Source organism: Calonectris borealis, chromosome 16, assembly GCF_964195595.1.
Source record: "Calonectris borealis chromosome 16, bCalBor7.hap1.2, whole genome shotgun sequence".
Lineage (NCBI taxonomy): Eukaryota > Metazoa > Chordata > Aves > Procellariiformes > Procellariidae > Calonectris > Calonectris borealis.
In genome coordinates this window covers 10,219,898-10,236,521 of record NC_134327.1, presented here as the reverse complement: position 1 = coordinate 10,236,521, position 16,624 = coordinate 10,219,898, and the positions used below count along the sequence as shown (strand labels likewise).

General features: G+C 34.7%; 1 protein-coding gene across 5 annotated transcripts in view; it reads right to left on the bottom strand.

Moving 5' to 3' along the window:
* Window positions 1-16,624, bottom strand: part of TRRAP (transformation/transcription domain associated protein) — a 101,807-nt gene that overhangs the window by 77,462 nt on the left and 7,721 nt on the right. For all 5 annotated transcript variants that reach the window (XM_075165217.1, XM_075165220.1, XM_075165219.1 and 2 more), the window contains exons 8-22: window positions 15,993-16,049; window positions 15,213-15,338; window positions 14,803-14,880; window positions 14,483-14,571; window positions 13,494-13,590; window positions 13,000-13,138; window positions 9,932-10,010; window positions 8,660-8,894; window positions 6,347-6,674; window positions 6,126-6,223; window positions 5,283-5,477; window positions 4,567-4,758; window positions 2,665-2,830; window positions 1,162-1,418; window positions 85-285 (exon numbers count right to left, since the gene is read on the bottom strand). In XM_075165217.1, the coding sequence (XP_075021318.1) occupies window positions 85-285; window positions 1,162-1,418; window positions 2,665-2,830; window positions 4,567-4,758; window positions 5,283-5,477; window positions 6,126-6,223; window positions 6,347-6,674; window positions 8,660-8,894; window positions 9,932-10,010; window positions 13,000-13,138; window positions 13,494-13,590; window positions 14,483-14,571; window positions 14,803-14,880; window positions 15,213-15,338; window positions 15,993-16,049 (2,337 nt within the window). The remainder of the gene's footprint in view (window positions 1-84; window positions 286-1,161; window positions 1,419-2,664; window positions 2,831-4,566; window positions 4,759-5,282; window positions 5,478-6,125; window positions 6,224-6,346; window positions 6,675-8,659; window positions 8,895-9,931; window positions 10,011-12,999; window positions 13,139-13,493; window positions 13,591-14,482; window positions 14,572-14,802; window positions 14,881-15,212; window positions 15,339-15,992; window positions 16,050-16,624) is intronic.

The following is a 16,624-nucleotide window of genomic DNA, read 5'->3' as shown; positions in this document are numbered from 1 at the left end:
AGCAAACAAACTTCAAAAAAAACTGTAATAAAGGAAAATTGAGTAAGATGGTTTCTTAGCACAGAAGATAACTTAAGCCCTTACCTTTTCCATTGGGAGCTGAATGGATGCTTTACAGTCTGAAAATTCAATTGTAATACTGGGTCCTTGGATTTCTGTGACTACATATTGTAGCTTCTGTGATTCCTTTAACATCTTCCTGTTACTTCCACCAAATTTACCGAGTACACGATAAGCCACATGAGAAATGCTGTCTGCAGGATTGCGCAGTGTACGCCACAAAGCCTGGAAGTATTTTAAATGTTACATGATCAGACCAGCCTCACTTCAAATTTTTTTCAATTTTTAATGTAAAAAAGGGTCAAGAAAAACACTTTTTCTTGCATCTGGGTAATGGATCCTGCATAACTTCCAGAAAATACTTGTCTAGATTGAATAAAAGCAGTCTCAAATCGCAACAGTTCAAGTGCTTTGTAACAGGGCTGTCCTAAGTGCAGTTTTAGATTAGATTAATGTGATCAGCTACAAAACCTTTGCCACACTGAAATGTAATTTCATGTTTATGGCTAATATTAGATAAACAACATCATGAATTTAAAAAAAAAAAAAAAAAAGGTGCAAAGCAGGCCAGTTAAGGCTGAAGTGAATTAATCTCTAAGAGCTAGTTTTGAAATATAAAAAGCAAATAAAGTAAACGTTAAAGGATAAAGTATATGCAAGCACTGTATTAGGGGAAATAACCACATTTAAAACCCTGTTCCGAATTTCGGCCACATCATCTTCACTGTACATATAAGACTCCATATAGCTGCCAATCATGATATGCTGAAGGTAATTAGCTTTTCTTGTTTTGTTTTTAAAAAATTAACAAATTTTAATCATTTTCTGCACCAACTCATCTTAAACATAATAATATTCTTGCTATTGAGTCCCAAATCTTAACTTTAACCCCTTAACAGGGGGTATAGAAGAAATTATTAATTCACTTTCAAATTTTTCAGAGTTTTCAGTTTAATAGCACAACACCAACTGGCCTTTTACATACTAATCAGACCGGCATGGTTCTCACGACAGATTTTTCAAGTTTTTGTAACACAAATTTCTAATAATATTTAGCGAATCAATGACCTCTTGTGGTCTAAAAGGAAACAACATGTTTACCTGCATTAGCTCAGCTCGAACTGGCTGAATGTGATCATACAGAAAGTCTGGCTGCAAGTTATCCACACATAATTCAAGAGTTCTTAAGCCTTGGCTGACCAGGGTCTGAGATCCATTGAGAGCTGACACCAAGGGATCCATCAACATTGGAAGATAAGGCAGTAATGAGCTCAAACGAACTGGCACAGTGAGGCAGAGCTCTACAAACAAGTCTTTCATGTGTTGTTTATGAAGGCCACTTTGCAACATATTAAGTCCTGAAAATCATTGATAAGTTATACACTCAAAGGAAAAAGATAGTCCACAGTTTATTGTTAAAAATTGCTATTTCCTAAATTCAGAATAACCTGGTATTTTTAAATTCTGTAAAGCTTATATCTCTGTAAAGAACTTATTTACACAATATAATACCATTCATAATTATAACTTACATCTAAGGATTTTATGCAGTGACTGCTTTTGTAGGTACATGCATATACAAAAAACAGAATATCTATGCATATTCTAAAATTTAATATTAGACTCAATAAAGTAGCATTTGAATACAGCGGATGAAAACCAGAAAAAGATAATTTGACTCAAACCTCAGCCTTGTATCAATAAAAAAAAAAATCCACACACAACAGATTGTTTTTAAAATATCTGGACTCCTGAAAAGAAATATTAAATGAGTTCATGTAATTTTACTGTCCCATACACACATTCCCCAACTTATTTTTCTCCCCATCAAGATTTCATATGTCCCATAAACCTAGCTAGCTCTTCTACACTGCCATGTATTTTACATAATGATTTATAGATAATATAAATATTTGCTAACTACAACAAAAATTGCCCCTTCAGCTATAGATAGGAACCACAGGATTTCACGTTCCTGGAATTGTTCCGATTAGCTTGTCCTTAGGTTTAAGTAGTTCTCCACTTTTCCTTGCTCATCCTCAGTATCTCTGGAACACAGTCCTTGCAAGTACAAATGCTCAGTTAATCAAACTGATTGTTATTTCACTTGTTTTTGCAAACTGACACTACTTGCATTTATACTTATCATGCACTTGCAGGTGCACACACATGCCCTCAACTGCAGAACAATCAGACCTTCTCTGTTATGTTCTTCCCACAAAATCAGTGATGGCCTAGCAACATTGCTTCTCCTACTACTCTTATCCCTCAATGCTTTATGCTAACAAAGTTATCCATAGCAAAACAACAAATGAAAGAAACAAACAAACAAAAAAAAAAAACCCAACAGTCCCACAATGGAAAGCAGAAAAACAAGCAGCAGAAATTGTGAAGCAGCCAAAACTATGGAGCCTGAAGCAGCTGATAGTAAATGAAAATAAGCCACATTCAAGATATTTAATCAACTGCTAAGCTCAAAATCAGAAGCTACTTATCAGGGTGAGGGCTTTAGGTTTGTTTTTTCAATTACATAACATAACTTTATTACTACTATTTACACAAAAAGATCAGAAACTGAGGTGGGGAAAGAAGGTATTGTTCTACCTTGCAGTAAGTTTGGTAACAGCGGCAAGAATTCTTGATATAACAGATCATGACTGCCTCCTCCAATAGATCTGAACAGTGCTCTGAGCAGCAGGAAATAGTTATAGGGCTCTTTGGCAGTCTGTGCAAGTTCCATAGAGCTGTTCACAATCTTGTGCAAATGTGGCTATAAAAAAAATAAAGCTTGAAGATTAATAAAATACCAATTTTATTATCATTGTGAAGAGTTTAGCATGAGGCAAGTTTTTCAGATCAAAAACCTTCAGCTATTCCAAGGACTCTGATACCATCCTAATTTTATACCGCTGTTGAAGGATTGTTAAAAAGTAAAACTGTATTTGAACAGCATCAAGAATCCAGAGCATTCTTTAATTAATTAAACCCTGCTTACATACTAGCCAAATGATCAAGTCTGCTTGCTACTCCAAGCAGTAACCGTATTAAAACAAAAAACCTTCTCGAAATCTGATATAATGAAAAATATTTGCTCCACAGAACCTAGGGATGTGTAGCAGAAATCAGAAGTGTCAGAATCACAAGAGAAGACATTTCACAATATTAATTTACTCCAGATCTAACTTCATCACTAATTCTTAATTTTTGGGAATACTAAAATTTCACTTTGAAATTTTGAAACTTTACAAGTAAAAAAATGGTTATGGAACTGGTGGCCCTTCTAGAGCAGAGGACTTGAACAGTTTGCAGGAATCATTAAAAATAGTTGATAAGTACAAGGATCCTCACAGATCAGGTTCAAACAGTGACACAATTCTGGATTTTATTAACATGTAAAAGCTTTCTACATTGCTATGCAAATGCTGCAAATAGCCTTCATCATTCAATTAAATTGTCTACCCAAGGCCCACATCATCAATCCCGCTGAAACAAAAAACTTAACAGAATCATGAAACTGTGAAGGTAGTAAATCACACTCTTTAAATTGGATCTCCAGCTTATAAAATCCAAATGACCTTGCTTCTGATGACAAACGAGAAGAATTTAAGCAAGATCGTATGAATATTGCTTCATATTAGTTAAGAATATTGCTTCATATTACTTTTATCTTTCAAAGAATCTAGAAAATTAGTAGTCCCTACTCTGTTCTACCCAGAAAGCACATACTGAACTAATCCTGCTGTAACAAATCATTAAGCACAGAAACTTGTATCAGAAATTTTGTTTATTCTAAGGTAGAAGGAAGATAAATGGAGAGAAATTATGAGAGAGGGAGCCATGTTCAATTAATATCTTAATGCTTTTTCTGGATATAGGCAGCTATTACTTTTATGAGAAAGCACACTCTTGCTTCAAGCTCAGTATTTCTAAACTCACTGAATGATGAGATGATCTCATCAACAAAAATAGAACCTTGGAATTCATAGACACTGTGTTGTCAATAGACAAAATAGCATTCCTTAATCCAGACTTTTCAAGAGCACAGAAATATCTAACTCAAGAGGTACATGTCATTGAATACGACACGAATGAACAAGATTCACCAACACATAAAAAAGTTATTCCAGTTTAAGCAAAAGTCTTAAGTTAATAGGGAAACAAAGGGGAAAAAACATGCAAGAAGATATGCATATCCTGACCATGAAGTTACAGCGGTTTATGGCAATCCTAATCAGACCACAAGCACGTATCAGTCATTTATACTCAGAATTAGTACATCACTTTAGAGTTTCAAATATGAAACAAACATTCACAGAAACCATCTCTCATAAATAAGGCAATGTACCTGGCATTTGGAAAAAATGGAGATGTATCACTAATAGTGGTTCAAACATGAAAAGATTATCAAATGTCAGAGAGCATAAAACTCTAAGTTTCTTCAGACATTTGAAGAATGTCTTAAGAGTCAAAACAGATTTTCTTGTTTTTAATACAGATGACCTTTACCTTCAGCATTTGTTCATTTTCAGCTGCAAACAGTGAAACTGAGCCAAAGACTAACTTGAACAGCTTGAGATACAGATTGGAGAGTTCCACATTAGAGCCCATTTCTGGCAACCGATCCAGAAGATACTCAACCAAAATCGTTGCAAAGAGGGCAGAGGTAGTAGGGTTTGCCAAGAAGGAATTGGCAACAATCTATAAAAGGAAACCACAAAGGAATTATTGTTGCTATAATGAAAAGAACAGAGGGATAAATGAACTACAGATTTAAAACAAAAAACTAAGACAAACTTCTTCTCCCATCTCCACTGCTACCCAAGTGATTCAGGTTATCCTGAGTGGGAAACAACCATGCATATAACTTAAGTATTCAAGTTTAAAGTTTAATTTTAAATGTGTATTACAGGGCTTGTGTTCTGTAAAACAGTAGGTCAGAACATTAACACAACAACCTGAACAAAAAAAGAATACCACAATGTTCAATACTTTTCAAGAATCAAGTCCATTCATATCTTCATGTTTGTATTGCATCACGTAGTCTAGAAAGTTTTTGAAAATCCATCTTTACAAAGTATTTTTTATAGACTGCTTCAAATCTTGCATGCTAATTTCAACATTATTATTTATAATTCCACGTCAGCCTTATGTACTTCAAGGCATAAGCTATTTTCTACAGGCTGTTTACTATCAATTGAAAAAAGTAAACAAAAACATAATACCTGAAGAGCATAGTTTTTTGAGATTCTCTCCACCATATAAGGAACGGTAGTCTGAAAGATTTCTTTGAAAGTTAAAGGGTTCATCATTGTGAACACACCAGCAAAATGCTCCAGAACTTCCTTTTCCTCTTTCATTCTGACTGTCTGACAGTTTGCTACTCGAACATACGTCTGTCCATTTCCTGCTATTTGGACCTACAGCAATTGAGAAAACGCATATATAGGTTACAGAATTTGAGTAACTTTTCCCCCACTATTCCTAAAGTACCTTTTGAAAAAAACTGAGATTGTACAGGTTTCACATGCAAGCCCCACACAATTAGAAGTTGGGCACAAGAGCCAACAGTGACAATAAAAATATTAAAATAGTGTTTTCAGCACAGATTTTAAAATTGTGAGGTCAGGAGTGGAAAAAGCCAACAGCAGAAGATATCATAGTGTATTTGTAAAGTTACTTAATTCCAAATCATGTACATTTACTTTTCATCAGTACTTTGTGTAACTGCAGAAGATAAACATAGCCATGTGAATGCTTCAACTGATAGCTGAACTACCTCTTCAAAGAAAAGATTTAATCCACTACATGAAAGACAATTATTTCTAGTCTGACTTGCCTGCATGAACACAGACAATAACGGCTGTTAAGAAAATAATTTGTTCCTTGCAAATGGTAAGTACTTTGACATTCATAAAATTTTCCAATAGCTGTGGTCCTGAAATTAAAGACTTAATGAAAATATATTACACGTGAAATTTGTCTTTTAGCTGACAAACAAATCCTTATTAAAGGATCTAACACACAGTGACTCTATAAATAAAAGTGCTATGTGGCCAGTTACATACCTGATAAATATCTAAAGCTTGCATTGCATATTTTACCAGTTTTATATAGATTTGAGTCTCCTTAGGTTGCAACTGCTTATTGGGAATGAATTGTGCTTCTGAAAGAAGATACAAGAAAAAGACAGTAGTTTACCATTAAAAATACTATATGCTTTCATGCTAGAGAGTTTTAATTGTAGTATTACAAAAGACAAATGTAATTAAGTATTATGGAGTTTTACCACCAGGAGCTTTGCATGATGTTATGCCCCACGTGATTGTCTTGACACCACAGACCAAAGTTTTTACTAAGCTTCGGCAATCTGTGACTTGAAATGTCTGTTTATCTTCTTTTTCTTTCTCCCCTTGTTTTTCAAATACAGGTACTGGCGCAGGGGCCACTGGAGTGGCTGGGGCAGGAGATGGGACAGGAACGGGTGCTGCATTTGCTGCTGTCGGTACTCCAGGTAATGCGGCTTCAGCAGCCCCCAGTTCAGACTGTGGCTTGCATTTTTTAAAAATCACAGAAAGCTGGTATCGTGCTATAGTGTGAAATTTCAGAACAAAAACCTAAGGCACAAAGAGGAAAGGCAAATGAAAGAGCAGAGAAGAGAGGGGGGAAGAAAAAAGAAAGTAAGTTTCTTCCTCAAAAATCATTCTAGATTTAATAATACTAATACTTCAAGTCAGCATACTTAGATCAATAAAATTTACAACTAAGTATTTCTGAAGTCATTCAAATATCAGCAAAAATTTTTAAGTGTCTCAACAAAGTAGTTTGCTTACTTTTAACAAGCTCCAAAAGTAAAAATATTTGCTGAAAACTAGTAAAACCATCAACTAAAAACTGATTTCTATAATTCTACTTAATTTAAAATGAAAAGCTATTTGAATTCATTTTTTAAAATAAGACTAAATATTTCACTCTATAAATATTTACTAGTAAGAATAAAAAGCTAGAATTTTTCAGATATATATGTAATGTATGTCAGATGTATTAAAAGATATATACACTATACGTTTAAGTTTTAGTTTTATGCAGCGTATCAGATACAGAAAGCACTAATCAATCCTGCAGACCAGTGGTCCCCAACATTTCTGCCTCTTGGCTGATGCTAAACAAGGGATATGTTGCACAAGGCTTCAGTTTAAAATTTTCTGTATCTCCCAGATTTTAAAGTCTAGGTCTACTTGGCTTGCTCAGATATTTCCCCACTACCACCACAGTTCTGTATGTTCCCTTCTTCCCTAGATGTGTCTTCTCTGAATTCATATATTACTAACAATTTTAATTTAATAAACAAATGACTAAACAACTGTGCTACATTACAGATTTTTTAAAAAGTAGGAAAAAAGTAGTTTATTTGGAAGACAAACCCTACTAGAAAGCTACTTCAGTTTGAGAAATCTGGAATAAAGGACCCATTACAATGCACAACATCAAGATTTTTCACTTGCACCATCACTGGTATTTTGTATTTAGGATGAAAGCCATTCCCTGAACTACTGCTACCTTAAGCAAAAAAAAAGTTCAGGGGTAGTACCAAATAATCTGGAGATGACTAAAATGACTAGATCTCTTCCCCAGTGCATTCAGAACCATGACAGTCTGTCAACGACAGAGAAGAGTCAAAGAAGGAGGGGATCCGCTACATTTGGAATTCCTAGATCTCCCTTTCCAAAACAAGCAGCTAGACGGCTTCCTCAGTTATCTTAAAGTGTTAACACCACTTTTAGATTTCAAGACATGCTCTCACATCCCAAAATGATACTATTAAATCAGCATTTACCCTACAAGTGTTTTACTCTACAATTGAGGGCATCTTCATGTTGTGGAAGGAGAAACACTAGGCAACCTTTTCCATTAACAACTTGACTACAACAAGAAAGTAGTGTTTCACTTGTACTACACCACGGATGACAGCTTTTAGTGTGCATCCCTGATTTTTAAAAATAACAAAGAATAACAAAACAAACAAAAAAAAAAAGCCCCCCAAAAAATCCTCCATATAAAGACAATCCTTAAAAAAGATCAGTAGGTCTTGAAAGTGCGGATATTTCACATTTTACAGATTGTATCAGGCTATGCCAAGGATCTGCAATCCATGATTTAAAAAAAAAAAAAAAACAACACACCAAACAAAAAAAAAACCACCACACCACACAAACATAACCAGAAGGCATTAAGAAAATACCATTCTTACATACCCTTAAGTGGGGAGAAAAGGATATTATAGCTAAAATTTAAACGAAAAATTTAAAAAATAGTAACAGCTAAGCTACCCCCAGCATCATAGACATTCAGTTTCCTGCTTTGAAACAAGTCACTGAATGAATAAGCTGAGTTGGCAAAGCATCTCCACTATACTTGAGATATTATCCCAGTCGCATGGCATTTCAAAAAGCCCTTCTGTGAAGTATTAAAATGAAATACAGTATGCAGACTGTTTCTACACATTCTCATTTCTGAAGAAAGGAGAAAGTAAAATGTGATGGACAACATACTATAAAATAGGATATACAACTTATTATCAAATGTTTAAACAAATCAATACCTCCAGCATTCTCATAAGAATATCTCTACCATTTCCATTCTCCTGTTCACTCTTAGACCGGATACAGTCTACCAAATTTAGCAGAAGTTTGCAAGACATCGTCTGGATACTGCTAGGCAACGACTCATCATCAATGTTCTTGGCAAATAATTGGACAGCAAGGGAGAGATCATTGAGTGGCAAATGCTGACGGACGTGATGTACCAGGTCTGCCAGTGTACTATATGCAAGTGGTCTATCAGTAAAAACAAGAAACGAAGAAAACACATTGAGGACCATTATAATTGTTGTTAATTGGACTTAATCAATAATTACTGCCTGGAGCCATTTCCAAGATTCTGAATTCAAATTTTCTATTTTTATATGCAAATCCAGAGTTCACAAGGCTTTTTCAATTACACAAGAGAATTATAACCTGTATAATCTAATCAAAGATGCATTAATCTGTCCCACAACACTAACATTACCTCTCTGATCTTTCTTCCCCCATTGCAGAACATCCCCAGCACATATTTTCATCTACATACAGTTAAGAGCAAATTAGCACGTTTTAAGCCACATTGTAAGCAGTGTTGGTAAGCTCTTTCACAATTAATCATTGATGATTCATGATTTCAAAAGCAGTTACGAAAACTGATAAATTTTAAAAATCATTTACTTTCAAATACCAGGTTTAAGCATCTAGTAGAGCAAAAACTTCTAAATCTAATATATGTTGTCAATAAGGTACACTTGATACTTAAGCAAGAGGAAATAATTCTCCTAGCTCACATATTTTAATTTGGTCAGCAAAAGCACCTAAAAACTAGTAGACTATTGAAGACACAGAAAGTAAGTATTGTCCCCATTTATTTTTTGCGGTTGCGAATGACTAAGTTTTAAGGTACTTATTGACAAAACAGTCTAAATCTTATTCAGATTTTACACTGGACACAAGATGTAGGCTGTTTCGTGAAATATTGGGAAGGTATTGAGTTGATTTCACTGTGACCACCGTTTTGGTTGTGCTCTGCAATTCAAAAAATGAAACAATTTTCTTTCACCCATTTATCTCATTTTGCCCTTTACTGCTCCCATGCTACACCATCAGTGTTAAACAACCACCACTCTTTACAGCAGCAGAAGCCCTTCCAATATTAGAATCTAATAAAATTAGTTATTTAAAGCAAAGATTTAGGACCATATACAGACATTGTTGTAAACATTAATAAACCTTAAAAGAAACCAGCCCTGGCAGGCACTCAGGTAGCTATTCTGAACTTTCTGTCATACCTCAGTGTCTCTCGGGCAGTGTATCCAGAGCCAATTAGTATAGATTCATCAAACAGCTTGTCCATACATGGAATAAATTCTAGAATTTAGGAAAAAAAAAAAAAAAAAAAAAAGAGAGAGAGAGAGAAAAAAGAAAGCGCTATACATAAATGATTGGCAAAGGAAATAATCAAAATAAGATAGTTAAGCGTTAAACCACTTAACTTAGGTATTTAAACCTAAGTCAGAAAGTGGTTTTATTACAAAATTCATTCCTGAAGTTTATAAAAGGCAGTGTCATTTACAAGGAAACTTTCAGTTAACCTCTTACGACTATGAACTCCACTGACACTTGCCCCTTGAGTAACATTACAGTACACAGTCAAAGCCACAGCACTGAAACAACAAAAACAGTTACAGCTGGAAAGAGAAAAAATGCTTATATTATTTTCAACTTTGCAGAACTTTTTAAATATATCTAATGAGTTACTGGAAAGGACAAGTTTGGGTAACACAGTACAACACAACTCTATTTTCTCTGGCATCTTATCATACAAACTCTAATCCAAAATATAACGAGGAATACATGCAACCTGGGGTCCAGGGAACAAAAGGAAGATTTCAGTAACAAAATCAAGTCACAAAGCAAGACTAAAGAAGCATTTTCTTTTTAAATATAGAAATCAACAAGTTTATGGAATTGATTAGGTCCCTCCACCCTAAAGGCAGTTGATGGAAATGGCAGGAAGGATTAATTGCTCCCACCTCCAAATAATGCAACAAGCTAAAATTTATTAACGAATAAGCAAAAAGTCAAATAAAGAGAAAGAAGAGCATCCAGCAACCTTCATTCTCCACAGATTTCCAAACAATATTAAAGATAAAAATCCAGCATTTTCTGAATGAAATCTGAAATAGACAAGGAATCAGTGAGGTCCACTTAAATGGAAGGGACAACATGGTAGCTGTCTTTGCTTTTAAGAGAATGTCACATTCTGCAAAAACACAGAGGAAGAGAAAATGAGAGCATCGGCATTGTTTTTTGAGGGGGTAAAGATCTGGAAAACTTACAGTGCAAAAAGCAAATAAAGAATGGGAATAAAGATTTTAAATGCAAAGACAATCCATTATTTTACAAGGCAACCACCACAGCAGTCATAGTGAGAATAAATTCAGTCATAGCCAACAAATAATACTGTGGAGAAAAAAGCTGAGTCAAAAAGATGGTTGAAAAGGAACCGCCTTTGATCAAACCACTCTGTTTGAAAAAAGGAATTAGTCTCAGATGCACTAGTGTTAGCCGAGCAAAAAGATTAAGACACAAATCCTGACAACGAAAGAAAGCAAAGGAAATGCAAATTGAAAAACAGTAATGAGTTTTTGTGTATTGAACACATTTAACATTAATATTCCTGTGTTGTGCTATTACTCTTAATGTGAACTAGTAAGAGAAATTAAAACAAAGCAAGCAATAATAAATTGTTTACACTGGACCACTGATTGAACTCTCTCATTGTTAAACTTTATAACATAGGAATATTTCACGTTGAAATTAAGAAATGTCTACAATGTTCAGTCATTAGAATTTCAGAAACACCATACAAACTATTCTAGCTTTCTGAAATGGACATCTCAGGTAAAATTCTCAAAAGAAATGGCTTAATAAGGATGAAAATAGGTAAGTTTCTAAATTCAATTTGAATTCTATCTTCTAAGCCACGTTTTAAAACCTCTATCTAATATTTATGTGCATACCACATTTTGCTGATACACAATATTCTTACACAGAGGCCATCTTTAAGTGATAACAGTGGAGAGAGTGAGTACAGTTTCACCTCCGCCCTCTCTTTTAGGAATCAGAAACAAAGTTCCACACAGACAAAATGCATCACAATAAGGATATACAGCATTATTCGTCAACTCTCAATCAACACAGAAGACTCGGTTTGAAAGATCGTTTCACTGAGAACAATAATGCCAGACCCACAAACGGAAACTTCCCTCAACACTCATTTTTCCCAGTAAGTTGAACTGCACCATCAGAATGACCGAAGCCTTATCTTCTACAGATCTCCACATACTTATTTCCCACTTCCCTCTCCACATTTCTTCCTCCACATCGGGGCTGCCAGGTAGCCAACAGCAGGGCTGAAAGGATGCGTTAGCAACACGTACGCTAAAATGCCAGCCAGCTGACCAAGGGCAATGAATTGCTAAGCTCACCCTGCTGTTTATTCCTCCAGTGGAAACACTAACCGAGGTTTTCTCCGCTACCCAAACACTAAAATTCACAAAGGATGCAGAACATCATATCTTTAAGACCTCGCTCTCCTGTTGAAACTGGTCAAGTTCAGAAGTTATTAAGGAGAGGCTGAGAAACATAGAACAATTAAGCTAATTTATTTAGAAAAATAGCCAAAGAAACACCTTTCCATGTGACCACAACATTAAATTCCAGAACTAGGAAAAATGCTATTTTTTTTGGTGAGCTAACAATACCTGAAAGACATCACACTGCCCCATAACTGTTGTTAGCAGAAGGAAAAGAAAGGGGACCACACAGTAAAGATGAAAAGATAGAAGTTAGTATTTTACAAAGTACACTCATCTCCAGTTTTGCAATTCTGCCAAAACAGAACATATCCACGAAACTTAGTTAATTCAGGCAGACCCAAAATAGCTTTCCTCTGCTAGAGGCAAATGCTATGAGCTGAATCAAACATGGTATCAGGTTTTGACAGAACTATTTCCACTCAGGTTAACAGATTACTCTTTTAAAGTATCCATACAACTGTAGGCACAGTTACAAACCAACACAAATGTTTATCATCAAATGGTAATTACTTGGAACAATAAATATTTGGAAGGCCAGAAAAGCCACTTGTTCAGTATGCTATCTTGTTCAGATGATTTTTTTTGTTGTTGTTACGGAAAAAGAAAAAAGGCAAATCAAAAATCACACCTATTCCCAAAACAATCAGGAGTATGTAATAGTCCAAAACAAATAGTAAGCAATATGCCTCTCAAATGCACAAAAATAGTTGAAATCTTTCCAGTTTATAGATACATTTTTTAAAAGTACTACATACGGCTCCTCAAGTCTGTTGTCAAGATGTGCTTAGCAGCAATCAGAAGCTCCTTCCGGAGGTGTGCCGTTTCGGCTGGACAATTGGAAAGCAACTGCAACATTCCTTTTACCATTTGCTGAGAATATTTAGCCACTAATTCCTATAACAAAAAATAACATTAATACAATTATTATGATATTCTATCTTAAAGCTTTACTCTACATTTGCAAAATAACATTCAATTAAAATTGTTTCTCTTTAAGAAGTCTACTTGTAAAAATAAAATACAACAGCCATTCCATAAATGCCTGGGGCGGGGGGAATGGCACATTTTTACTTTGCATTAACATGAGAATACTTCTGAAAGGACAATCAAGTTTAGCCCTATCTTCAGTTTTGCTACACAAATGCTCTTCTCTCCAACCCCTGATGCACTGCAGTCATGCTGGTCACGCCATGAAGTAACTAGAGATCTGTTGCACTAAGAGTAACAAAGTAACAAAAATGCTACCTACCTGGTAAATTCTTATGATGTAAGCCAAAAAAGACAATGTTTTAATTTGAGCAGCAATAAAATCGGCATACAATTCCTTGTTATAAAGTTTATGTTGCCTGAAATTAAATTGAACAGTGGTTATGATTTTGTCCTCCTTTTTAATATCTTCGTTCAGAAAATTCACAGAAGTTTCAAATTACATCATCTTGTAGTGAGGGAATACAATTATGGGAGAGCCCATTTTCAACAAGCTCTCTGACATTCAAATGCTCAGCATCTTATGCTCTAAGCAGAAACGCACAGCCCTGAGGCAGCCATACAATTTTCAACTTTCTGCAGAAAGCCAAGCCCATACATTAGCATCAAACATTTGGCTCCATTCCCCTAACTGGGGCAATTTTTTTCTCCAAGCAGCATTCCCTCCTACAGACTTGTCTGTCTTTCTCAAGCTTCAACCACTTATTTAGATCATCTGGGCAGATAGGGAAAGACAGAGATCTTACTCCTGCTGCCCCGCTCAGCGCCACTTGCTGCTCCTTAGAAACATCTCTCTCTGAAGCAGGAAAAGCAGCACCCATATCTGCAACATCACAAGGCTTCACCTAAGCTATACCTTGGAAGAGCAAAAATGTATCACTGGTGGTATGGTAAAGATTAAACAACAGCAAGTGTCCTAGCTAACGAGGTCTCCATCACATGCTATCTGTGGTAGTACAGATTTCTGTCTATTTTAAAAAATGCATTATCAAATAATAAATTGGGATCTACTGCACAACTATGGATTTTATCAGTGACATATCATGGAAATATTCACATTTGCCAATAATTTCACCTGCAAAACTTTGACAATGTTAAGTCAAATAATCATTGCCACTTCTCAGATTAAAAGCAGTAGAACTAGAAGCAAAAATCGCAGTATATAAGACAAAAATAATTTGGGTGATACCGAATGGCAGATTTAAGTAGTTTATCTCAAGTATCATCAAAACAATGTTAAAATGCTCTTACCTTGCTTGAGCAGAAACCTGTATTATAATAGTGTTCATAATCAAGGGCACAAATTCAGCTACTACATTATGAATGTTCAGTTTGTAGAGCTTAAAAAAAAAAAATAAAGCATTATTATAGAAATTTACAAGTCACACGCAGTCAACTTATTTGAGAGTTAATCAGAAAAAATGAAGAAATCTCAGAGGCTTATTTTTAGACCATATTTTAATCTCAAAAATACATTACATTCATTTTTACTAATATGTTAGCCAGCAGAAGTTACACAAGCCATTCACTAATAAAAAGTATTTACATGCAAAATACTGGAATATACTAACCTGATACATAAGAACCACAATAATAGGTAGCTCAGCCAAGACCTTTAGAGATAAAGATCCTCTGGGAATTATAGAATGCTGAAGGAAAGAATACATGTTTTATAAACAATTTAATTATTAATTCAAAAAAGTATCTGAAATACATTTTTGAAGAAACTGCTCATTTTAATAGCACTATATTTAGCGATAATAACATTTTAAAAGCACAAACCCATTTGGTATTATATTAAATAAAAATCCTGTCATTACAGCTGCATAGAAAACATCTGAAAAGTTTCAATCAGCTTCTAAAAATAAATCTTGATAAGAAAAACAAGCAAAAAGAAAGCCTATTACCTTTACCTGCCTTTATGATTCGGCATATTGTGATACAGACAGTCTCATAGTTAAAGAGCAGTTAAAATACTCACTGTTCTCGTTTCACTATCTTCTCGTTCAGGGTTTACTTTCACCACAATTGTTGTAATCATGCCAACCATTTCAGGAGTAGGAACAGTGTTCTCTGGAATCACCTGAGGATTCTCAAAATACCGATTCTACAAGCAAAGAGCAGAAGAAAAATATAATAATGCCAGTAATAGTCGAAAGGCCATTTATCTCATTAGAATCCCTCCGTATAATTTTTCCCCATAACTTTTGCAGACATTTTTTTCTTCTCCACACCTGATGTTTACAATGCAGTATCTACTAGGACTGCATCCTGTAATCTTTCACTCCCACTACAGCAAGAAGCAAAAAAGCATCCCCAGCCAAGGTGGTTCTTTTGCTAAAGAAAAACATCCAAACAGATACTCTGTGTCAGTGAGGAAGAGCAGGCAATGGCCTCTCCAGAGACCAAGCACATTGAAGAACTGCTGGAAAGTACATCACCTTACCCTTCCCTCAAAAAAAGAAAACAAACCATTTGGCTACACAGACACCACTGCAGTCAACTGACTAGTGCTTTATTGTGTGTTTACCTCCATTTTCTCATACTAAGAATACTGTGCCAGAAACAGAAGGTTTTCTAATTCAAAATCTAAATTTCTCCAAATTTACACATATTTTTGTTAAATATTTATTAAAACTACATTTAGTTTGTATTACTAGATACAAAAGTAATTACGTTAATATCTTTTAGAGATAAAATTAAAAAATAAAAAATAGTTTTCTGACTACAGCAAAGGCAATTTAAGAAATAAAAAGCTTACCACTACTTTTGGAAGTTCCTTATAAATCTGTTTCACAAAGTCCAAAAAATGATGGATCTAGAAAGGAAGAAGTCGGTTTACCACAAAGAAAAAAAACTCACAATTTTAAAATCTCTGTGTTAACAGTAAAGTTACATAAAATCTTTAGTCGCCACTAGAGATATTTTTCATGATATTTAAAAAGAATCTGAAAGCTTTCTCCTATGACGTTCTGTTCTGCCAATATTAATTTGAATTGAACTTGGAAAAATACGATTTACCTATCATCTCAACATAGTTCCAATACAGTATTATTAGAAATAATCACTATAAACCAACTAAGTCTTCCTAGGAGAAAATAAAGGAAAGAAAGCAAAAAAATAAAAATGCAAACTTTCTAATATTCCTTCATGAGTCACAGGAGAAAAGCAAGGGGGTGGGGGGAAAGACAATCATAATATTCCTTTTCCAGGATGTTCCCTTCACAAACTAAAAAGGCACCAATTCTCTTGCCTTCTGTGGGAATTTTATTCCTTAGTCTAATCATATTGCCCATAAACACTTAAAACAAGAACAACTAGGCTTTAACTCTTTTTGCCCAATATCTGCTAGCACTATGTAATCCTCTCTTAAAAATTACTTTAAGGTAAAAA